Source organism: Chionomys nivalis (genome assembly GCF_950005125.1).
Source record: "Chionomys nivalis chromosome 23 unlocalized genomic scaffold, mChiNiv1.1 SUPER_23_unloc_1, whole genome shotgun sequence".
NCBI lineage: Eukaryota > Metazoa > Chordata > Mammalia > Rodentia > Cricetidae > Chionomys > Chionomys nivalis.
The window spans coordinates 1,615,554-1,638,389 of NW_026646869.1; the positions used below are offsets into that span (position 1 = coordinate 1,615,554).

The following is a 22,836-nucleotide window of genomic DNA, read 5'->3' on the forward strand; positions in this document are numbered from 1 at the left end:
AAGGCTTCTTTTAAGCAAGATTGGGGGAATTCCAGGGAGGAAAACTTAGTCCGGGTGCTGATTGGTGGGTTTAAACAGTTCACAGTTGCTACAGGATTTGTTGGTGGCTCAGAGGTTAGGCCTTTCCAGCTGCAGGCTGGGAGAAGCTCTCTCTAGTTCTCTGAAGCTTGCACAAGGCTGCAGGGCGCCCTCTGACTGGTTGCCCCTGGGTTGTGGCTTTCCCAAGAATGGCCTGCCCAGCTCCAGCCAGTCCCAGCAAACTGAAGCTAAGGCCTAGTCCCTGGGAAGGCTTCTAGCAGGGCTGTCATGGCCTTTGTCTGGCTCCCCTGGCCCTCTCTTTTCGTTTGTTTTTGTTTTGTTTCCCTTATCCCATCACCCCACCCCAAAAACAGGGCTTCCCTGTGTAGTTCAGGCTGCCCTAAAACTTGCATGCCACCATACCTGGCTTTGTATTTGAGTTTTAAGATTTATTTTTGTTTTATGTGTATGAGTGTTTCTCTGCACACATATCATATGTACCATATGCTTACAGTCCCCATGGACACCAGAGGTTAGAACGGGAGCTAAAGGAGATTGTGAGCCATCATGTGGGTGCTGACAATTGAACCTGGTTCTTTGAAAAGAGCAGAAAGTACTCTTAATAACTGAACCATCTCTCCAGCCTCACTTAAAAGTGAGCAGAGTGATAAACCTACCTGGACTGTAAGGCAAGCTCCAAGACAGCCAGGACTGTTACCTCTCTGAAAACAAAACAAAACAATCATTGTGTGTATCTGCTCCTTCCATCATGTACAGAGTTAATAAAGAAGCCAGCTGGCCAGTAGCTGGACAGGTAGAGGTTAGGAGGGACCTGTAGACACAAAGAGGACACAAAGGTAGAGGTTAGGAGGGACCTGTAGACACAAAGAGAACACAAAGGTAGAGGTTAGGAGGGACCTGTAGACACAAAGAGAACACAAAGGTAGAGGTTAGGAGGGACCTGTAGACACAAAGAGAACACAAAGGTAGAGGTTAGGAGGGACCTGTAGACACAAAGAGAACACAAAGAGGAAGACAGGGAGTCTGAGAATCTCAAGGAGACTTGGAGAGAAGGAGATGAACTAAGAAAATGTACCAGGCCACGTGACAAAGTGTAGATAAGAAAGATGGGTTAATTTAGATGTAAGAGTAACCAGCCTGAGCTATTGGCCAAGCGTTTATAATTAACAGTAAATCTCTGAATGGTTATTTGGGTGCAATTACTGAGACACAGAGAAACTCTGCCTACAAGTCATTCCTTATGAACTACAGGAAATAAAATCCAGGCTGAAAACATGGGCTCCCTGCTGTCCTGTCTCCCCGCCATGCACTCGCCCACCCGAGAGCATCATTTTTAATAAAACGATGGGCATTTTGATTTGGTTTTATTCGACCTAATTGGATTTCTTGTGCCATGCAGACCTGAAAACTGAAAACCATACGTTTCTCCTCTAGGAGCTCAGTTAAATACCCTGTGGGACTGCTCGCTCCCAACTTAACAGAAACGACATCCGTCTGGAAAAACAACAGTTGGGAGCCCTGGCTACTCTTCCAGAGCACTGGGGTTCAATTCCCAGCAGCTACACGGCAGCTCACAACTGTTTGTTACTCCAGTTCCAGGGCATCCAACACCTCTCACAGACATGCATCCAGGCAAGATACCAATGCACATAAAATAAAAATAAATAAATCATGAAAAATGTTGTTTTCAGTATATTTAATAAATGAGAACAATTGCTCTCAAACATACAGTAACCAAGCTGCTAAATGTGCTGACCTAGAAGATGTTCAGAACCAGGGGTGTAATGATAACACTGGGGAGCTGGGACCAGAGGGTCACTGGTTCAAGGCCAGCCTGGATCACTGGGGAGCTGGGACCAGAGGGTCGCTGGTCACACAAGGAGATGCTGTTTAAAAAAAAAAAAAAATCGCCAGGCGGTGGTGGCGCACGCCTTTAATCCCAGCACTTGGGAGGCAGAGGCAGGCGGATCTCTGTGAGTTCGAGACCAGCCTGGTCTACAAGAGCTAGTTCCAGGACAGGCTCCAAAGCCACAGAGAAACCCGTCTCGAAAAACCAAAAAAAAAAAAAAAAAATCTATTATTTTATTGTATCACTTGAAACACACCAGAAGTAATCTAGTATTTATCAAAGGAAGATTGAGGGCCAAGTAAATATTGGAAGGAGGAGCCGAAGGTCAAGTAAGTTTTGGTCACACAACATTCCAGGTCTGCGCGGGCTACGTGCGGCCCTGTCTCAATTTTTTTTTTTTTTTTTTTTTTTTTTTGAGACAGGGTTTCTCTGTTTAGCTCTAGCTGTCCTCGAGCTCACAGAGATCCGCCTGCCTCTGCTTCCCAAGTGCTTGGGAGTAAAAGCGTGTACCACCACCGCCCGGCACTATTTTTAATTTTTAAAAAGTAGCATTTTCTATTATGCAGAGTGTGCTATGGCGTGTGTCTGGAGATCAGGTTTACAGAGTGCCAGGACTGCAGGCTCAGCAGGCCTTCATGTCAAGTGCTGTGATCCCCCCAAGGGCCCCAGTCATCCTTTTGATGGGGAAAACTATGAAGATGATAGTACAATAATCATATTTGTAACAATCTGTCCTTATCCTTGGTGCTCATTTCTATTGTTTCATGGAATGAGATTTTTAGTACTTTGACTTTCTTCTACGCGATACACCATCACGAGCATGAATTCATTACAGAAATAATGTGGTTTTATGATTTTGGAAAAGAAAGGCTTTTCTTCGCTTTTTTTTTTTTTTTTTTTTTTTAAATAGCAAAAACAGCCAGTTCGTTTCGTGGTTACTAGGCAACACTGCCCGGATCAAACCACTCTGAAAAAGAGAGAGGGAGATGCACATTATTCTCCATGGTAGTTGCTAGGCAATGCCTGAACATACCGCCATCTTTGATTGGGGCAAGGTATGCACTACGGAATGAAAAAGCCACGCAGACTGTGGTTGCCAGGCAATGTCTTTGCACAGTCGTCATCTTCAACCTGCTTGTTGTTTAAAAAAAAATAGCATGTAAATTATTACAGCACACATGAAGGTTGGCACCATCACCATCTTCAAGCTATCGTCTTCTTTCTCGTTATACAAAGGATGTGATGCTGTCCAGGAGCAATTTGAGCGCTTGGCAAGCACTGCTCGTCGCCATCTTTGTTAGGGTCACGATGACTTCCGACTAGCGCGGAAGAGACTCTAACCCGGTTGGTGGGCCTGAGTTGAGGAAGGCGGGAGTTTGGTCATCTCGCTTCGCCCTCTGGCGGCTCCAGCCAGCGGGTCGGTCGGCTTTGAGTAGCGCAGGCTCCCAGACCCTCACCGAAGACCCCCGGGGGTGGCTTCCAGATGGGGGATGAGGGACCGGGAAGCACGGTTCACCTGCTGTGCCTCGCGGCCTCCAGCGGGGTCCCCCTGTTCTGCAGGAGCAGCGGCGGCGGCGCCCCCTCCCGTCAACAGGTGGGGCATTGAACTCCTGCACCTAACTAGGGGTTTGGGAAGCTGGGACTGCCCACCTCGCAGGGAGTAGATGCTGGGGGCCTTCAGCATGATTCCCGAAGGAGGACTTTGGGGGCATGTGGGGAGGCTGCAGAGCGGGACACCGGGTGTCAGGCGGGAGGGATTCGGCGGTACTACCGTGTTCCCACTCCTTCTCAGCTTCCCTTCTCTGTCATCGGCTCCCTCAATGGAGTCCACATGTTCGGGCAGAATCTGGACGTGCAGCTGAACTCTGCAAGAACGGAAGGCACAACTGTGGTGTGGAAGAGCTTCCATGACAGGTCCCTTGGCGGGAGCAAGGGAACAAGAGACAACACCTGTTCCGTGATCCTGTCGCAGTGCAGACAGAGCTGGCCGACTCCGCGGTCCTGGGCTCATTCTCGCTTCTCCTTTCACCCCACAGCATCACCCTCATCCTTCTGTCATCTGAGGAGGGCACCTCCGAGCTGAGGCTAGAAAGAACGCTCCACATGGTGTTTGGGGCCATGGTGAGGCACGGGAGCTGCTCTCAGCCCCTTTCCCTCCGTATAAACCTGGGTGTCCAGGTGCCAGGAACCAGCAGCCCCCTACTTCACACTCGGGATCCCAGGCCTGATCCTCCTCTCTCTGACGAGAATCCATTTTCCTGTACTAAGGTCCCGCTCTCCCACGTGACTCTTCTAGGTTCTCATTGTGGGACTTGAGGAGCTGACCAACATCCGGAACGTAGAGAGACTGAAGAAAGAACTGAGGGTGAGGCTGTGGGACATGAGTGCAGTTAGATCCCTAAATCATGCCTGTTTGTCTGGGACTAATCCCTAGTAGGCCTTAGGACATCTTGGGGAGCTTGGTGTTCCACCCTGGGGCTGGCCCCGCTGGGTCCTAGATTTACCCCTTTCCCCCTGCCAGGCCAGCTACTGCCTCATTGACAGCTTCCTGGGGAACGCGGCGCTCATTGGGGACCTGACCCAGTGTGTGGACTGTGCCATTCCTCCCGAGGGCTCCCTCATGCAGGTACTGGGGCGGCTACAGATGTGTGTCTCCGAGGTTCTGGACAGCACCCAGCTCCCTCTTACCACTCTGGGGTCTAGCTTTATCTGGAGCTCCTAAGAGAACCTTCTTCACCAGACTCCATCCTGACCACCCCCTTCTCTGCTGCAACTTCAACTCCCTCTAGACAAGCTCCCTTCTCCTCGGCCAAGTGTCCCAAGGCCTATGTCCTCTGGTGGTCGCCAAGTCGTGGTGACCTCCATAAGTCGGTTTTAATTTCCTCAAGGGTTTCAAGCAGCCTCCAACTTCCCAGGTCCCAACCTCGAAGGTTGTTCACCTGGGCAGATTCCAGTCTCCCTCCTGCCAGGTGGCCTGACCTCTCTCAGCTTCCACAGGTCATGAACTGGGCCTTGTTTCTGCAGGTAATGGGGATCAAACTGTAGCTGTTGTTGAAATGATGACAGAGGAGCCTGTCAGCCCAGCTCCTCTGGAGGCTGAGAAAGAAGATACACAGTTGGAGGGCAGCCTGGGCAACAGTGTGGCTTGGCTGTGCTGAGCTAGCATGCCCAAGGCCTTAAGTTACATTCCCATTACTGAGGACAGAGGTTGTGTGACTCAGGAACTTGCTGGCCTGACATACTGGAGTCCACTGGTCCGGTGGCTGCTCTCCCACTCCAGGCCCAGGCCGAGAGGGTCCCTCCTTGCTTTATGACTCCTAGTCTACTCCCCTCACCAGGAAACCCTCTTAGGGTTCGCAGAGGCCACTGGCACGGCCTTTGTCAGTCTGCTGGTATCAGGCCGAGTGGTGGCAGCGACCGAGAGCTGGTGGCGCCTGGGCATGCCGGAAGCCGTGCTGCTCCCCTGGCTGGTGGCGTCCCTGCCACCTCAGGCTGCTCGCGACTACCCGGTGTACCTGCCGCACGGGAGCCCCAAGGTGAGTGAGGGGGGACGGGGACGGGGGGTGAGGCGGTGCCTACAGCGGGCGGGGCCGGGCCGCGTTTAGCCCCACCCTGCACCCTCTGCAGGTCCCCCATAGGTTGTTGACCTTAACGCTGCTGAGGGGTCTGGAGCTATGTCTGCTGTGTGGGCCGCGCCCGCCCCTGGGCCAGCTGGATCCACAGGTGAGGACAGTTGAGCTGCTGCCCCCAGCACAAGCCTTCCTGAGCGCCATGCCACCTGCTGCAGTCCCTAGCCAACCAGGCTCCACTAGGTATGAACTCCTCCCCACCCCTAGCCCCGACCTCACACTGCTCATGCCTCCTGCAGCTGTTGGAACGCTGGTGGCAGCCGCTGCTGGAGCCCCTCCGGGCCTGCCTGCCACTGGGCCCTAGGGCGCTACCTGAAGGGTTCCTGCTGCACAGTGACATCCTTGGGTAAGGCTCGGTGGTGGGGTGCAGGGTGGAGTGGGCGGGCCATTTGCCTGATAGCGCCTTTCCCCAGCCTGCTGTTGCTCCACTTGGAACTGAGACGCTGCCTCTTCACTGTGGAACCTTCACCAGATAAAGGTGCACAGGGAAGCGGCGGGTGAGAGGGTCGTGAGCCAGGGGCCACCTAGTCACGCCGCTCATTTTTCTCTAGAGCCTTCCCCTGAGCAGCGCCGGCGCCTCCTTCGCAACTTCTATACTCTGGTGGCTACCACACACTTCCCACCAGGTGAGTGGTAGGCATGGATCCCACATGGTGAACTAGCCCTGAAGCAGAGAACCCAGCATACGCCTGAACTGCCCTGGTCGGTCTTAGTACTGAATTCTGGACCCTTCTCCAGTCAGCTTTCGCAGGAAGGCCTGATTCTGACCGGGCATTTGTCCCACGCACACCATTTCAGCCCTGGGTGGTCCAGGGCAGGACAGCCGCGAGTCTGCGGCTGCTGGCCTGTGCTGTAGTGCCTCAGAAACAAGGACGCAGGGCTTCGTCCTACAGCAGGACCATCATCAGTTCTGTTGATCCCAGCGCAAGCAAGGCCAAGGGCAGCACTCAATCAGCCATTCCTGTCACCCTCCGTGGTGCCGGGCAGAACTCTGCTCAAGCTGAAGGGAGTGAGGATCCTGCAGACTCCACACTGGGAAGTTGTCCCAGGTCCCTAAAGCCCCAAGAGACAGAAGCAGGGGCTGATGGTGCCCAGCCAGATAAAGATTTCACAAGTGTGCACACTAGGAGGCCTGCACTGGGGAGAGTGGGCTGCGATCCTCAGGAGGGTGACAGTGGTGTCCCTGATGTCAACTAATGTTAGAACTGTCTGGGCTCACATGCAAACCAGAGGAAAGCAGCCAGGTTAGGTGGGAAGAGGATGATCTGGGAAGGAATGTGCTAGCTGAGGGGCGCTGGGCCCTCTGAATTGTGGCTTCCAAGCCTGTAGCTGTGCTGCTCACCCAGCCCTCCCCTTCCTTTCCCAGAACCAGGGCCTGCAGAGAAAGAAGAGGATGCAGCCCACCCAGCCCAAAGGCCCAGAGCTTGCTACCTTGTGCTAGGGCCAGGCATGGGGTGGCAGCTGGTGGCTCTGCAGCTAGGGCTGCGGCTGCTACTGTTGATGCTGTCTCCTCAGAGCCCCACCCATGGGCTGCGAAACCTTGCCACCCACACTCTACAAGCCCTTAGCCCGTTCCTTTGATCACGCAGGGGGTGGGCAGCCAATAGATGGGGTAATATTAGCGTCTCTCTGTTTATTCGCTCACAATAATACACGCCCCAGATGGGGAGAGGGAGGGAGGGTGGGCGACAATGGGGGGGAGGGGAGGAGGTACCCACTTCTCTGGCTCCTCTCCCCTCTGTGCTCCGGGGGACAAGGGAGGGAGGGTGCTTCCCTTGACCCCCCCCAGAATGTAAACAGCAGCAGATGAACAAAACTAAAAATACAAAAGGCCAGAGGAAGCTCAGGCAGGCCTCCACCCCTGGGGTCTTCGCTGTCACCACTGGAGGTCTCCTCGCTGCCCCCTCCACCACAGCTGCCTCCATCCCAGGGCTGCCTGGCACTGGCCAATCCCAGAGCAAGTCCAGGGCTCAGAACTGCTGGGCCAGCAGCTCACACAAGTGACGGGAGACAGGCTCTTTGCTGGTGCGCAGGGTCAGGCGGTACATCTGTGTAGAGACGGCAGCCATGAGATGAGGGAGTTCAAGAAGGGGGTCAGAGAAGTCAGGTCGGTGAAGATGGAAGACAAGTGAGAGGCACAGGAAGGAGGGTTGGGTACAGGGAATGTGGGGGCACAGCGAGGTCCTCCCTCGTCACTCACTTGGGCCTGGGCATTGGGCTCCAGCCGAAGCAGACACCCCACCTGCAGGGCTTTCGTCTGGATGATTCCAGCACCCACGAAGTTCTCAGGGTTAGGGTCCACATTGTCCAGTAGAGCAGAGCCAAACCCCAGAAGCTAAAAAGGGATGGGTATTGAAGCAGAGCTGAGAAGCCTCTGGGCTACCCCAGGTCAAACCCTCATGGGGTAAACTGGTCTATCCAGTGGCCAGCACCCAGTAAATGCCCTGCCTCTCTCTCACCTTGGCCTTAGTAACTTCAGCATCCATAGGGTGGTTGGCCTTGAATATTTTCTGTGCTTCTTGCAGGGGGCTGGCAGGTTGAAAGCACCGTCAGGCCCAGGAGACTCTGCCCACTCCGCCCTGCCCCTCAGCCCCCCTCCACCTCTCAACCCAGCCCCTCACAGGCTCAGCTGCTTCCAGCGCTGGAAAAAGTCTTGGGCAGCCATCTCTGTGGGCTGGAAGAATTTGTTGATGGTCACTGGTAGCTTCAGAGTGAGGGACTGGGCGGTGCCACCGTACCTGAACAGATGAGAGCAGCTCACCAGGCCCCATCCCTGAAGACCGGCCTCACTGCCCCCCACCCCCCACACTTTGCTCCCTCCCACTCACCGGAAGCGCACCGACAGCAGCGGAGGCGTCAGGAAGTCTCGCAGACACTCGATGTTGAGCACCTGCTGCACCTGGGCGCCACCGTCCACTTGCGCGGCCACACGCTTCGTCTGCACCACCAGCTGTGGCCACGGAGTTAAGGAGGCCAGGGACAGGGGTGGCTCTGAGGGTCAACCGCAGACTCACAAGACTTCCTCCTGTGACATCTGGGACACCCAGGGATCTCCAGTGGGTGACAAACCACATGGATCATGGTAGGCAAGGTAGTATTTTCTTAGCCTCAGGTACATGTAAGATGTCCTGAGGAGCCGAGACCACCACCGTTAGAGCATGTGACTGAGTGGCAGTGGTCACACACCCAGATGGAAGTAATCAGTGTCACCTCTGTGCTCAGACCTGACTTCATGTCAACAACATGTACAAGGTTGGCTGGTACCTACACCCTACCCGCCCTGCCCTACTTCAGACATAAAACTGTCTGCCCTGGGTTCTGGAAAGGCTGGTCAACAAAGCAGAGGGTGAAGAACTAGCTGTTCTGGTCTCACACATGTGGACTGAGGACAATATAGAAAAACAGGGGGGCTGGATCTGCCATACACCTTCCAGAACATCCCAATTGCTCTTTCAAAATGGCGCAGGAAGCCAGGTTTGCTGGTGCACACCTATAATCCCAGCACTTGGCAGGTACACTTCAATCTGTAGAGTAAGCGGAGGCCACCCTAGGCTACACAAACAGCTTCAAAAACAACCAATGGTCCTCCTAGCAGAAGGAAGGAGAGCTACTTTTCCTGGAGGCAGGTTAGGAGGCAGGTCACGCAGCTGAGGTGCTGCGGGGCCAGCAGAGTGCAGCATTCTTGGTTAACCTGACTGCAGGAGCCTCTAGCCCCATGGCATGAAGCCACACAGACGTCAGCAAAGGTAAGGTGCCTGGCAGGGTAGCTGGGGTGTTGGGAGTCATATGTTCTTACAGTGGGTTACAGGGTAGCTGGGGTGTTGAAGGTCATATGTTCTCTACAGTGGGTTACAGGGTATCTGGGGTGTTGGGAGTCATATGTTCTCTACAGTGGGTTACAGGGTAGCTGGGGTGTTGAAGGTCATATGTTCTCTACAGTGGGTTACAGGGTAGCTGGGGTGTTGGAAGTCATATGTTCTCTACAGTGGGTTACAGGGTAGCTGGGGTGTTGGAAGTCATATGTTCTCTACAGTGGGTTACAGGGTAGCTGGGGTGTTGGAGGTCATATGTTCTCTACAGTGGGTTACAGGGTAGCTGGGGTGTTGGAGGTCATATGTTCTCTACAGTGGGTTACAGGGTAGCTGGGGTGTTGGAGGTCATATGTTCTCTACAGTGGGTTACAGGGTAGCTGGGGTGTTGAAGGTCATATGTTCTCTACAGTGGGTTACTGTCATTTGTCCCTGGGCAGAGAGGCCTACCTACTATGCAAACAGTCTTAGAAGTGACATGTGCCTAACTCCGAGTGATGGGCTGAACAGGTATAGAGCTGAGTGTCGCTTCCCAGAGGACTACGGGGTGGGGTGGGCACTCTCTGGGCCAAGAGCAGAGGATATGAGCCTGCAGGTCTCCGGGGTGCACCACAGTGGGCGAGAAGCTCTGGAACTGCACCGAAGTCTTGTTGCCATAGAACAGGTACATCCGGCCTGCAGCGTGTGGGTGAAGGCTCCATCCAAGCTCCCCTGTTTCCATACCCTGCCACCAGCCCAGCCAGGGGGTGCTGCCAAAAACCCACCCCTCCAGTACCCTCCCCTCCGGGCCACCAGGACACACCCAGGTTCTGCCGGAACTCGGACTTGACTCCAATCTGCAGCAGCTGGTTCTCAAACAAGACCCCACTATTCTTACACACGAACCTGGCAGGGTGGTGGGAGTCAGGATGGCAGGGCTCCTGACAGTTCAGCTGTCCCCACTCCCCTTCCCACTTCTCCAGAACTCACTTATTGAGCAGTTCATCGGCTTCTGGGATGGGAGGGCCTATGTCCTCGGGACCTGGGCTGGGGAGAGGAAGAAGTGGCACGCATAGGGGCTTGGGGGCTTGAGGTAATCAGGTTAGGCAACACTCTCTTGGAAGGCAGATTCCCCAGAACCCACAGGCAAGCTTCCCCAGAGACCCTCAGGAATTGGGGTGGGACCCTGGCAGAGGGATCTCCCAAGGACCCCAACTTCCACTGTTTTCTAACCTCTGCCAGTCATCAGAAACCCCTGAAGCCCGCCCTGGGGACCTCCATCAACCCCACAGCCAGAGGCCACCCCTTACTCAGCAGCTGGAGCTGGGTCAGCCAACAAAGCCATGGGGCTCTCAGGGGCAGGGGGCTCCAGCTCGCTGGGCCATCCAATCCCAGAGCAGACAGAGAAGACAGGTGTGGCAGGCAGCCAATCCCAGAGAGGCAGCAAGAGGGCCAGGGAAAGAGAGGCAAGAGGGTTCAGAAGGAAGAGTGGGCTGAGACTCAGCTACGGGAAAGGACAGCACAGGGCAGCTAGGGCAGAAAAGTCCAGAGTGGCAGGCAGAGGTTGGGGACAGCAGGGAGATGGAAGGACAAGGACAGCAGGTACCTGAGGAAGGCCTCCTCAGGGGTAGGCCCCAGGCTGGGCTGTGCAGTGGGGCCATCAGAGAAGACGTCCACCAGCAGGTTCCCACCTACAGGAACTGAAGGTGCAGCGGGGGGAGGGGCTGCCCGCAGCCCCAAGAGGTCCGCGGAGGGGGAGGGCGTTGACTGCAATCAAGGCAAGAGCGGGTTAGATGACAGGACAAGGGACGGGGACCCAGCCTAGCCATGTGGACCATAGCTGGGCTCACCACGGTACTGGGGGTGGGTTCCACACCCCCATTGATGTCATTGTTGCTGGTGTCCCTACGGCTGTCATCCAGGGCACTGGCTGCCCCAGGGCCCTTCTTGCGCTTCAGCTTGGCCAGGATGGAAGACTCACGCTCAGGAAATGGGGGCATTTCTTCCAGCACAGTAGCCTGTGGGCAGGATGGGAGGTTAGGGGCACTTACGGCCCAAGAGGGTGATCCCAGGGCGTGGGGCATGGGCTCTGACCAGAACATCGGTGCTGGCGACGGAGCTGAGGGTGAGGTACTCCACCGCCCGCTGCTGGAGCTCCACGTCGGCATTGCGCAGCTGGGAGCCGGCACGCAGCACGCCCTGGATGGTGGCCTTGGTCTCGGGGAAAAGGTTGATGAACTTGATATAGGTGGACAACAGCAGGGCACGAGTGGCCACGCTGCACAGGTGGAACTTGGAGTGCAGCAGTGAGAACTGCACCGGCGGGCTGTGGAGAGGTGAAGTCAGCAGAGATATGTATGCCCCGCCACCCATACTCCCTAGGGCAAGGCTGTGACCTCACCCAGGTGGACAACTGAAAAGCGCTGAGAGGGTTCCTAGGAACCTCATCATTCCTAAGAGGTCCCCCAGAATGAGGCTCCCTCACCTGGAGCGTGGGTCCCCAGCAATCAAGTTCCCAAACTCCCCAAGGATGTAGCCACCAACCTTCACCATGTTCTCATGGCACGCTGGGGCCTGGAGGGCCTGTGCAGGAACAAGGGAGAGGAGCGTGAGGACAAGGATAGAGTCCAAGGGGCCGTAAATGGGGGTCCTGCAGGCAGTTAAGGGACAAGCCTGAACTCAGTGTCACAGTGTGACTCAGACCTCCCCCACACACTATGGTTTAGTGCGTGAACCCCAGTTGCTGATGCTGTTTGGGGAGGTCCTAGAAACTGTGGGAGGTGGAACTACCTGGAGAAGAGAGGGTAACAGGAAGTATGTTATCCTTGATTACTTCCTGCACAGCCATGATCAGCCTCCACCCCAAGTTGTGTGTGTGCTCATGTGTATACAGGAATTCACGCCGGTGTCAGGCATCGTCCTCAGTCACTCTCCACCCTGAGACACGATCCTCTCACTGAACCTACTGTTCCTGTTTGGGCTAGACTAGCTGGCCGGCAAACCCCAAGAACCTGCCTGTCTCTGTCCCACAGTGCTGGAGTTACAGCCACACACAGCTGCGTTGGCTTAAGTCAGACTCTCCTGACTGCACAGCAGGCGCCCACCCAGCCCTAGCCACACGTCTGCGGCCACACATGCCTTCCTGTCATGACTGAACTCTCTGACCCTGTGGAGAACTGCACAGTGAGGGCCTGCTCTCCTATGATGTGTACTCTGCACACCAGGATGGTCCCAAGATTGCAGGTCCCTTCTGGTGGGGAATATTAATGCCTAGGTGCTTTTGACTGGCAGTTGAGTTCCATCATGGTCAAAGTGAAGAATGCTAACCTCAAACACTGTCTTGGCAGCATAACCCTGGACATCGTCACGGTTGGTGACGATCTGCAGCACTCGGTACCACACCTCCTCGCTCACATAGTCGCCCGCGATGCGGATGAGGTTGAGGATGGTGTCCACATACCAGCTGTAGTCCACTGCATACTTCTCGGCCAGGATGGCCACCTTCAGCACCTGTGGCAGAGGGAAGGTGTGACTGGACGCCGATGTCCACAGGAGGGTGACTACTGCCATTCCTGGAGCTCTGACCACTGTTGACCCCATCCTAAGAGCCAAAGCCCCTCCCCAGTCTCATCCTTCAGACTTGGGATTCCTAACTTTAGTCTTCTTCTCTGAGCCCCAGAGGTCCTCCTTCCTTCTAAGGGGTCAGACCCTAGCCCTCCTCCTTTAGATTCTGTGGTCCAGGTCCTGGCTGCTCCCTCACATCCAGGTGCCCAACCCTGGCCCCCAGACTCACAATCTCTTCTCGAATGGCATAGTCAGCAGTCTCCAGGTACCGCAGCATCTCTGACACAATTTGCTTGGCATTGCTCCGATCACACATGGCATATAGGAGGTCGGCTGCCCTCTGCCTCACACTGACATCCCGCTCCGTCTGAGGAGAAGAGCAGGACCAAGCTGGGGTCTAAACTGCACTGGGCCCATTGTAGGGCCACCAAGCACCTGGCCATTCTGAGTGGGGCAGGGGGCCGCACCTTGAGGGCATTAATGACAGTATCAATGTGGGTCTTGACAGCCTCATGGGAGAACTCAGAGCTGGCCAGCGTGCACATGCTCTCCAGGGCCAGGTATCGCAGGTTCGTCTCCCGGTGCTGCAGGAACTGGCCCAGCTGGTTACAGGCGCGGACCAGGAGGTTGGGCTCACTGCCAAGCACAAGTGAAGTACACATGGAGATGGGACATGAACTGCTCCATCTCAGAGCTCCCTGAGGATCCAGGACCTCCCTTCTGCTCACTCCAACATCCTGTTCTGACCCTCCTAGGAACCTAGACATCTGGGCTCTTTTCCACTGCAGTAGAGAATACAGTCAGCAGAAACTATCCTGGGTTTCAATTGGAGGAGTGAACCCACAAGATAAGCAGCAACTCTGCACACACCTCAGGAGCATTTCACACTTCTGTCCCCTTCCGAGCAAGGATCCCAGGCCCCGTCTCCTCCCTCAGACTGCGGGGTTCAGGCCCTGCTTTCCTTCCTCAGAATCCCGTTCTCTCTCTTCCCTCAGACTGGTGGCCCTGCCTCTCCACACCCACCCACGGCACCTGTCGTAGTGGATGATGAGGCTAATGGTCTCAAAGAGGATGGCGTTCTTGGCGTTGGAGTGCTGCACCTTCTTGGACTTGGGGGGCTCCTGGGCTTTGTTGAGCACAGTCTCGAGACACTCCACTAGCCGCCCTTTCACAGCCGCGTCCTCTGGGGAAAGGGGGGGTAAGTGTCTGAGCTGCTCTCTGCCCAGTGGTCCCCAAGTCACCTCTGTGGGAGGGGTCCAGCTACCTTTAAACTGTGCAGTCCCAGGCTGGGTCTTTGCCTTCTATCTATTTCCAGGTCTGGGCTGCACCCATCCACACTGACCCTGCTGGGAATGAGCCTGTTTCCTCTTCAGCTGCACTGATGCTCCTAAGTTTCACTCGCACTAGGGGTTATGAGGGTTTGAGGTTTTTGTTTGTTTGGCTTTTCTTTTGTTTTTTTGAGACAGTGTTTCTCTGTGTAACTCTGACTGTTCAGGAACTCACTTTGTAGACCAGGCTGGCCTTGAACTCAGAGTGCTGGGGTTAAAGGCTTGAGCTACCACCGCCCAGCTCAAAGATTATGTGAGTTTAACAGAAACAAAACTGATCAGCGTCCCAAAGTGCCCCACTGCTGTGGTAGAGGGACACTAGCAGACTGCAGCTGCATCAAACAGTTGCCAGGGATCCTAGTGGGGCACCCCGGGCCAGACCTCCCTGCTCTGGCTGTGATCCTCTCCTCTGTAAAGCACGCATGGTACCTAGCATGAGAGAGGGCTATGAGAATGGGCCCAGTTGTGCCACTCAGGTGATGTGCAGGACAGGGCACCAGGCCGTCACCGCCCACAGCCTCGCTGGCAGCCCACAGGCCTCACCTGGCGGTGGGTAGCACTGCAGTAACCGCAGCAGCTTCACAGAGAGCCAGGGCGCAGGAACGAAGTAATAGGTGTAGTCCTGGAGGTCGGTGGAGGCGGAGGAGACGATCTGCAGAAGGAGATAGTGGGTAGGACAAGGAGGGACATGCTCACACAGGGCACCATGAGAGCCAGGTTTTACAGAAAGGGGAAACCAAGGCTTGGATGGAATGTGGCCTGAGGGTGGGGTCAGAACTAAGCCTGAGGTTGGTGAACCTTTCTTTGTTTTTGAACTAGAGTTCCACTAAATAGCCCAGGCTGGTCTCATGCAAGACCCCCAGCATGCTTGCATTCTGCTCCAATACCTGACTCTGAATGTTCCAAGTAATACTGGTGACGTGGATGCTGTTGAGGTGGATGCTGGTGAGGTGAATGATGGTGACGTGGATGGTGGTGGCAGTGGATGGTGGTGACAGTGGATGGTGGTGAGGTGGATGCTGGTGACGTGGATGGTGGTGACAATGGATGGTGGTGACAGTGGATGGTGGTGACGTGGATGGTAGTGACGTGGATGGAGGTGGCAGTGTGTAACAGTCCCAAGGGCAGGCCAGAGCCTCTCCTGACTTATTCCTGGGCTCTACCTCCTCCATCAGCCCTTACTACCCTGGTTCCTGCATCTTGAGCACCATGGGAAACTACTGAAGAGTCTGGAGCTGGGTCTGATCCTTCCTAGGCCCCTGGTCCAACACAGGTCAGAAAGGGACACAGTGAAAGATCAAAAGATTGTATGACTGTCCCTCCTCAGGGTGAGCTCCTATTCCACCTTGAAAATCCTTCTCCAAGCAGCTGGGCAGTGGTGGCGCACACCTTTAATCCCAGCACCCACTCCTGGGTGGCAGAGGCACACAGATCTCTGTGAGTTTGAGGCCAACCTGGTCTACAGAGTGAGTTTCAGGACAGCCAGAGATAGAGAGAAACCCTGTCTGGGGGAAATGGGACAAAACGATCAAACAAAGACTCCTCTAGGAAGTCTTCCCACAGCGCTCTGTGCAGCAGCATGACCACGTCTCCTCATCTCTGGTCCCTCTTGGGCCTGGCACCTGGCACATTCACATGTATGGGAAATGAGGGCTGGGGACAAAATGAATGGTGGCACAGGTGTTCCTTTTGCCCAAGGATCTGGGATACTTCTGACCTCCCAGACAATATTTTGATTTTTCTGGTTGCCACCTGAGAAGCTCTCCCGGCTCCCAGATTGGGCTAGGACCCCTCTTAGAAACCCACGATGCTGAGCTTCCTCCATGACGCACAGCCTTCCTGGCAGCCGGTCACTGAGACACCATCCCTTCCCAGCAGGACGGGCCCCTTTAGAAAGGCCCAGGGTGCTTTGAGGACAGTGAGGTGGCAAGAAAAGAAACAACAGGAAGACAAGCAGAAAAGAGCAGACGGCTTTGGGATGCTTGGTGGCCCCAGCTCCTGCTCTCAACACCTCAGCCACAGCAGCCAAGCTGCACACAGCACTGGTGTCAGCCCCCGCAGCAAGGAGGAAAAGCTGAGAAGTGAAGGCACTTGACTGCGGCTGCAGTCTGGATGAAGCCAATGCAGACAAGTACAGGCTGACTGCCTTCTGGGGAAGGGAGGAGAGATAGAGGTGGCCCTCCCACAGCAATGTGAGAGCAAACTCACCCTGCTCAAGCGAGACACAGCCAGGGAGATACAGGTCTTAAAGTCATCTGGATTCTTCTTACAGAGACAGGTGATAAGGCTGACAGCGGCTGTGACCACTCCCTGCAGAGAGCACAGGTATGAGGGCCCGGGCTTCGGGCCAGCATGGGCATGGGCAAACACAAGGACACTCAGGTAGGGGCAAGAAGTATACAAGGGTGACTGTGTTTCAGGTGGAGGGTAAAGAGATCTCACAGAACAGATTCACTGGGAGTCACTGCGAAGGCCCTGGCTTCAGGGTAAGTCAGGAGTAAGGAGCACAGTCAGGGTATTGGGAATCTCGGGTGGTGCAAGAGTCAGGTCTTTCATAGAGGCAAGTAATGGGCCTTGCTAGGGCTCAAAGATGGGGACAGTCCCTGGCAGTGAAGGAGATGTCAGGTGGGTAGGAAGGTTTCTAGAAAACTGGGCAGGTGACGACAGGCGCTGGGGACACAGGACCTGGGTTGGAATGTCATGGGGCTCCCAGCACCAGGGAAGACGGCAGGGCAGGGGCCTCAGGCACTCGGGCAGCCGGGCACCTCACCATGTGCTGGTCGTTGAGCAAGTGCACTACACGTGCTGTCCACTCGCCCATGGGCACCAGGTCAGGGGACGCCTTGTAGAGTCGAAGCAGGCACAGGGCTGCACTTTGCTTCACACTGTCCATGCTGTCGCTGTGGGGACAGCACATGGCAGTCAGGCCTCCCTGGACCCAGTGCACCCGACTTCCTACTGCTGTCAAGTGGTCAGGACAGGACACAGACAGGCAGAGTGACCTCAAAGCATCTGAACACTTTCCTGACTCGCCATTCTCATACCTGTGTGTGCCCTGCATTGCTGTAGGTTATGAAGAGCCTGGCGGACACACTGACAAACACGCCTGCGCTCACGGACCTCACCAGTGACTGGGGAGCCAGGGACAGAACCCATCAAAGGAGGCGAGGCAGCAGACAGCTCTTTGGGAGTTCCAGAGGTCCATGGTGGCCCAGCACTGCCCATCCAGGACTCCAAGCTGACAACTTTGTACTTCTAGACTCTTGCCCTACAGTCAGGGCCTCAAGAGCCAAGGCTGGCCTCCAGCTTCTGATCCTTTGGCTCCCATCCGCCCAGTGCAACAATTACAGGGAACCATTCAGCCACATCTCAGCTCTCTGCCTTTCTCTAATACTTTATTTATTGGGTCTTGTGTAATCTAGGCTAGCCTGGAACTCATTTTTTTTGGGGGGGGGGGTTGGCTTTGTTTTCTGAAACAGGGTATCTGTGCATCACTGGCTGTGCTGGAACTCACTCTGTAGGCTAGGCTTAAGAGATTTGCCTACCTCTACCTCCCAAATACTGGGGTAAAGGCGTGTGACACCATGGCCTGGCTGGATCAGCTCAGGACCCTTCTCTACATCCTTCTCTACGACCCTGTGGATGGGAACAGTGTGGTGGGCGTGCTAGGTGAACACTCTGCCATGGAGTTCATCCCTAGCCTGCTTCCATGTATCCACACCACACGTGACTGAAGGATTCCCTTGTCCTGCCTAGTTCCTGCCCAGACAGAAGACAGACCAAGGCACAGGCTCGGTGAAAACTGTACCACACACAGATGCAGGCAGATTTAAAAGATGCGTATAGATTTAAGTCCAGACCCAGCCGACTTCAGGGGAGCAGGGAGGGAGAGGGGGAGTCAGAGGACAGGGAATGGCTTCCGTGGTGTCCTGCACATATCTGGTGCACATAAATTTACAACAGCACACATACACATAAAAAATGAATAAATTAATATATTTAAAGGAGTGATAAGCTGTGGTTGGTGACACACAGTTGCCATCCTAGCCCTAAGGAGGCTGAGACAAGATGACAATAAATTCAAGACCAGTCTATAAACTACATAGTGAGTTCAAGGTCAGGCTGGTAATTGAACAGCACCTCCTCGCTCCCTCTTTTGAGACTGTCTCTCATCATGTAGCCCTGGCTAGTCTAGAACTCAGTAGGTATATTAGAGTAGCCTCAGATTCACATAAACTTGTCTGCCCTGTGGCCTGCAAGCTGGGAATAACAGCACATGTCACGATGCCTGCAAGACAGGGTGGAGGCAAGAAAGGCAGTGGCTCAGTGGTTAGCACACACTGCTCAGGACCCCAGTCGGCTCCCTGCCACCTTATCTCCAATGGGAGGGACCTTCCTCCTGCTTCAGACTTCTGAGGACCTCTACTCAAGTACACAGAGACACATGTAAGATCCAGAATAAAACAAATCTGGAGATATGTTTGGGAGCTCACTCAAGTAATCCTAACATTTGTGAGGCTGAGCAGGAAGGTTAGAAGTTTAAGGATAGCTGAGTGGTGGTGAATCCCAGTACTTGGGAGGCAGAGGCAAGTGGATCTCTGTGAATTCAAGGCCAGTCTGGTTTACAAGAGCTAGTTCCAGGACAGGCTCCAAAGCTACAGAGAAACCTTGTCTCAAACCCCCCCCCCCACCAAAAAAAAAGAAAAGTTTAAGGACAATTTGGGCTACATAGGTCAGCCTATGAGGGCTCTATGAGACTGTGTCCCCCAAAACAAAGAAACAAACAAAATTCTGTCTCAAAACAACAATCAACCCAGCAGTTTGACTCCTAGGAACCAACACAAGAGCACTTCAGACAGCACTCAGATGAGAACAGCGCATCTGCCAAAAGGTAGAGTTGTGACAACCAATAAAACATGCTCTGTCTGGCATGTGTGTGTGTGTGATGTGTGTATAGTATAGTGTGTATGTGTGTGTGAGAGAGAGATGTGTGTAAGTATAGTATAGTGTGTGTGTGCGTGTGTGTGTGTGAGAGAGATGTGTGTATAGTATAGTATAGTGTGTGTGTGCGTGTGCGTGTGAGAGAGAGATGTGTGTATAGTATAGTGTGTGTGTGCGTGTGTGTGTGTGAGAGAGAGATGTGTGTATAGTATAGTATAGTGTGTGTGCGTGTGTGTGTGTGAGAGAGATGTGTGTATAGTATAGTGTGTGTGTATGTGCGCGTGCGTGCGTGTGCATATACACACCAGGGTGCATGCATGTGAGGACCAGAGGTCAATGCTGGCTAACCTCCTCCAGCTCTCTACCTTATTTCTCTGACAGGTCTCTCACTGAGCCTGAGGCTCACTGATAAGGCTGGGCGCGCCCTTCTGTCCTGGCACAGCACGCCATGGTTGGAGCTATAGAATTGATGCTCAGCTATTTACGTGGGCTTGTGGATTCCGGATGTGAGGTTCATGCTCGCACCACAAGCCCTTCCTCAACTGACCCGTTTCCCCAGCTCCGTGCAGAAGTCTGACACCCACTACAGATGGACAAATTCGAAAACTTTGCCGAGAAAAAGCCAGCAGACCTCTTCATACAGACCTATGGGATAGATTAGTGATCTCCAAACAGGCATGGGGTGCAGTGTGAAGACCTGCTCAGACATTGCTCTCTCTGGCAGTGACTACACTGCTCTGGATTTAGGTAGTGGTGATGGTTGCACACAAGATTACATTAAAAACCACTGCTCCGTGTACAAGTAGCGGATTTGAGCTAGGCATGAGGGTACATGATTGTAGGGAAACCTCAGGAGGAGCGGCAGGATCCCCCAAATTCGACACCAGCTAGGACCACATTCTGAGATCTGCACAAAAGTAAACCAGTAACAGGCACTGAATTATGCTGGGCAGCGTAGCGCACCATCACCCCAGTGCTCTAGAGTAGCACACCATCACCCCAGTGTTCTAGAGTAGCGCACCATCACCCCAGTGTTCTAGAGTAGCGCACCATCACCCCAATGTTCTAGAGTAGCGCACCATCACCCCAGTGCTCTAGATCACCCCAGTGCTCTAGAGTAGCGCACCATCACCCCAGTGTTCTAGAGTAGCGCACCACCACCCCAGTGCTCTAGAGTAGCGCACCACCACCCCAGTGCTCTAGAGTAGCGCACCATCACCCCAGTGCTCTAGAGTAGCGCACCATCACCCCAGTGCTCTAGAGTAGCGCACCATCACCCCAGGGTTCTAGAGGCTAAGAGCAGGAGAGTAGTCTAAGGTCATACTCAGCTACACAGTGAGTTCAAGGCCAGCCTCGACTACACTGGACCATGTCAAAAAACAAGCAAATCAAACCAAAAGCAAAGAAGCGGTCATCCTGGGTTCCCTGTCTCAAACTTTTTTTGAGGTTAAAATTTTTTATGTTTATTTTTTATTTTTATTTTTCGAGACAGGGTTTCTCTATTTAACAGTCCTGGCTGTACTGGAAATGAGTTTGTAGACCAGGTTGGTCTTTTTTGGTTTTTAAAGACAGGATTTCTTTGTATATTCCTGGCTATCCTGGAACACACTCTGTAGACCAGGCTGTTCTCCAACTCACAGAGATCACCTGCCTCTGCCTCCTTGGCTCTAGGATTAAAGGTGTGCGCCACCACCGACCAGTGAGGTTAAAATTACTAATCAATTAGGAGTCAGACAGGATCTGGCTACGCTGCTCAAGCTGGCTTTGAATCGCCCCCAACACCCTTCTGCCAAGACAGGGTTGCTTTGTAGACTAGGCTGGCCTCAAACTCAGAGATTGCCTGACTCTGCCTCCTGAGTGCTAGAATTAAAGGTGTGCACCACCACTGCCCAGCTATGGCCTTGAATTCTTAATCCTCCTGCCTCAGTTTTCCAACTGGACAGCAAGTCTCAAGTCTGCACCCGGATAGGACTTTCATCCTTTTCCGACTGTATGCCAGACCAAATACTGGCCCTGCCTGGACAGAGCACACTGTGACCCTCAGGACCCGCCTTCAAGCTACTTCTCTCCTTGGGCACTGCACACACATGGGATACACACACACAAGCAGAACACTCACACACAGAATAGCAGTACTAAGTCTTGGAGTGACCCTCTGAGACAGTGCTCAGTCTTGCCTGGCCTGCATCATTTCACAGGTGAACCAAGCAGTGTAAGGTGCAGCGGTCATACCTGCAATCTCAGCATTAAGGAGGTGGGAGCTGGAGGATCAGTTCAAGACCAACCTGGGCTACATGAAGTTCTATTTCAAACAAACAAACAAACAAACAAAAAACCAGGCTGGCAGCCAGCCTTGACTGCTGTATGCCAAGGATGAAGACAGGTAATTCTGCACACAGTTCCCAGAGGTGTTTATTTCTAGGTCACCCACACTTTGATGTGTGGCTTCCCACAGCTTCTACTAAGACAAGCTTTTCTCTGCTCCCAGAGGCTGCATAGCTTCCCCAGATCCCTGCCTGAGCCCAGGCTTGTCAGGGTCGGCTGCTCCTGGCTGGCCTGTGTGGACCTGTGCAGGCCTCATTAACTGACCAGTTCAAGACTTCGTTAACCAATATGCTCTTGCTCCCTCATCCAACTAAAGTCTTTTTCTTGTTTTGGGTTTTTGTTTGTTTTTTGAAACAAAGTTTCTCTGTGTAGCTTTAGATAGAGCCTGTCCTGGAACTCGCTCTGTAGATCAGGCCGCCTCGAAATCAGAGATCTGCCTGCCTCTCCTTTCCAAGTGCTGGGATTAAAGGTGTGCACCACCACCATCCGGCCTTTTTTTTTTTTTTTTTTTAAACAGTCTTAGACGGGCCTTAGGCTTGTCCAGTCCTTCTGCCTCCTGCAGGGTCCACTCCACCCAGATCAGCCACACTTGTCAAGAACACCAGGGGCACTTGTCTATATTGCCAGAAACAGAGATCTCACCTCTAGATACAGCAGCCACAGTGACTTTCTCAAAGACAACATTGCTCCCGCTGTTCACCTGCCTGACACATACCAGTCACCCCCACTTCCATGGGAAGCAGAGGCAGACTCCCCAAAGTCTCTCTCATGCTCACTACATCCCATCCAGAGACTCCCTGGTGACCACAGCCCTTTTGTGGAAGGCACCCACATCCTCCACAACCACGGGCTCCTGACTGTCCCAGTGCACGGCTCCGGGGAGCCCACCTTGTAATGGAAGCACTCCTGCTCTTCCGTTCCCAGGTCCTACAGCAAGTGGACCTCACCCTCCTGAGACTCCACCTCCAGAGGACCTCATGCCTCTGGCCTCCAGAACACTGCACTCACGTGCACACACCCAGCCACAGACAGACACACCTACACATGATTTAAAATAATAACACTGACTGCTCTTCAGAGGACCGGGGTTCAATTCCCAGCACCCACAAGGCATCACAGCTGTCTGTAATTTCAGTTCCAGGAGACCCGACACCCCCATTCTCCCCCCTCCACGTAGGCAATACACCAATCAATAAGTGATAAAATAAAAATAAATAAATTACTTAACAAAGAAAAGAAAGACTCAGGTGAAGCTACTTTTCACCCACCCTCTGGTATGCTCACTACCCTGTGTATTTTTTCTTTTACTAGGAAAAAACAAAAGTAAAATACTGTCTTGGGCTAGAGCACTGGCTGTAGGGCAGGTAGTGGCG

The 22,836-nt window shown here is 53.8% G+C and overlaps 2 protein-coding genes across 8 annotated transcripts in view; one reads left to right on the plus strand and one right to left on the minus strand.

Annotated features, from left to right (window-relative positions):
- The first annotated feature begins 3,189 nt into the window (after positions 1-3,189).
- Fuz (fuzzy planar cell polarity protein) overlaps positions 3,190-22,836 on the plus strand; it is a 265,069-nt gene continuing 245,422 nt past the window's right edge. Inside the window, exons 1-11 of one of the 5 annotated variants that reach the window (XR_009056592.1) lie at positions 3,197-3,482; positions 3,681-3,802; positions 3,925-4,009; positions 4,185-4,253; positions 4,410-4,514; positions 5,227-5,424; positions 5,516-5,611; positions 5,757-5,863; positions 5,918-5,995; positions 6,069-6,143; positions 6,884-6,946. Coding sequence is in view for 4 of the 5 variants with exons in the window: in XM_057760939.1 (XP_057616922.1) it covers positions 3,372-3,482; positions 3,681-3,802; positions 3,925-4,009; positions 4,185-4,253; positions 4,410-4,514; positions 5,227-5,424; positions 5,516-5,611; positions 5,757-5,863; positions 5,931-5,995; positions 6,069-6,143; positions 6,884-7,098 (1,248 nt within the window). In the remaining variant the exon portion in view is untranslated. Of the gene's footprint in view, positions 3,483-3,680; positions 3,803-3,924; positions 4,010-4,184; positions 4,254-4,409; positions 4,515-5,226; positions 5,425-5,515; positions 5,612-5,756; positions 5,864-5,917; positions 6,144-6,883; positions 7,133-22,836 lie in introns of those variants that run through there. The other 4 variants (XM_057760939.1, XM_057760941.1, XM_057760943.1 and 1 more) reach the window with 4 other exon arrangements.
- The window catches only part of Ap2a1 (adaptor related protein complex 2 subunit alpha 1), a 31,398-nt gene continuing 15,710 nt past the window's right edge, over positions 7,149-22,836 (minus strand). The window contains exons 5-24 of one of the 3 annotated variants that reach the window (XM_057760932.1): positions 16,968-17,097; positions 16,406-16,507; positions 14,741-14,849; positions 13,902-14,052; positions 13,337-13,505; positions 13,099-13,236; positions 12,633-12,815; positions 11,791-11,888; positions 11,400-11,631; positions 11,156-11,323; positions 10,912-11,072; positions 10,616-10,681; positions 10,296-10,352; positions 10,129-10,211; positions 9,912-10,001; positions 8,346-8,469; positions 8,139-8,255; positions 7,977-8,046; positions 7,718-7,852; positions 7,149-7,565 (exon numbers count right to left, since the gene is read on the minus strand). In XM_057760932.1, the coding sequence (XP_057616915.1) occupies positions 7,488-7,565; positions 7,718-7,852; positions 7,977-8,046; positions 8,139-8,255; positions 8,346-8,469; positions 9,912-10,001; positions 10,129-10,211; positions 10,296-10,352; positions 10,616-10,681; positions 10,912-11,072; positions 11,156-11,323; positions 11,400-11,631; positions 11,791-11,888; positions 12,633-12,815; positions 13,099-13,236; positions 13,337-13,505; positions 13,902-14,052; positions 14,741-14,849; positions 16,406-16,507; positions 16,968-17,097 (2,461 nt within the window). In that variant the 3' untranslated portion in view covers positions 7,149-7,487. Of the gene's footprint in view, positions 7,566-7,717; positions 7,853-7,976; positions 8,047-8,138; positions 8,256-8,345; positions 8,470-8,895; positions 10,002-10,128; positions 10,212-10,295; positions 10,353-10,615; positions 10,682-10,911; positions 11,073-11,155; positions 11,324-11,399; positions 11,632-11,790; positions 11,889-12,632; positions 12,816-13,098; positions 13,237-13,336; positions 13,506-13,901; positions 14,053-14,740; positions 14,850-16,405; positions 16,508-16,967; positions 17,098-22,836 lie in introns of those variants that run through there. The other 2 variants (XM_057760933.1, XM_057760931.1) reach the window with 2 other exon arrangements.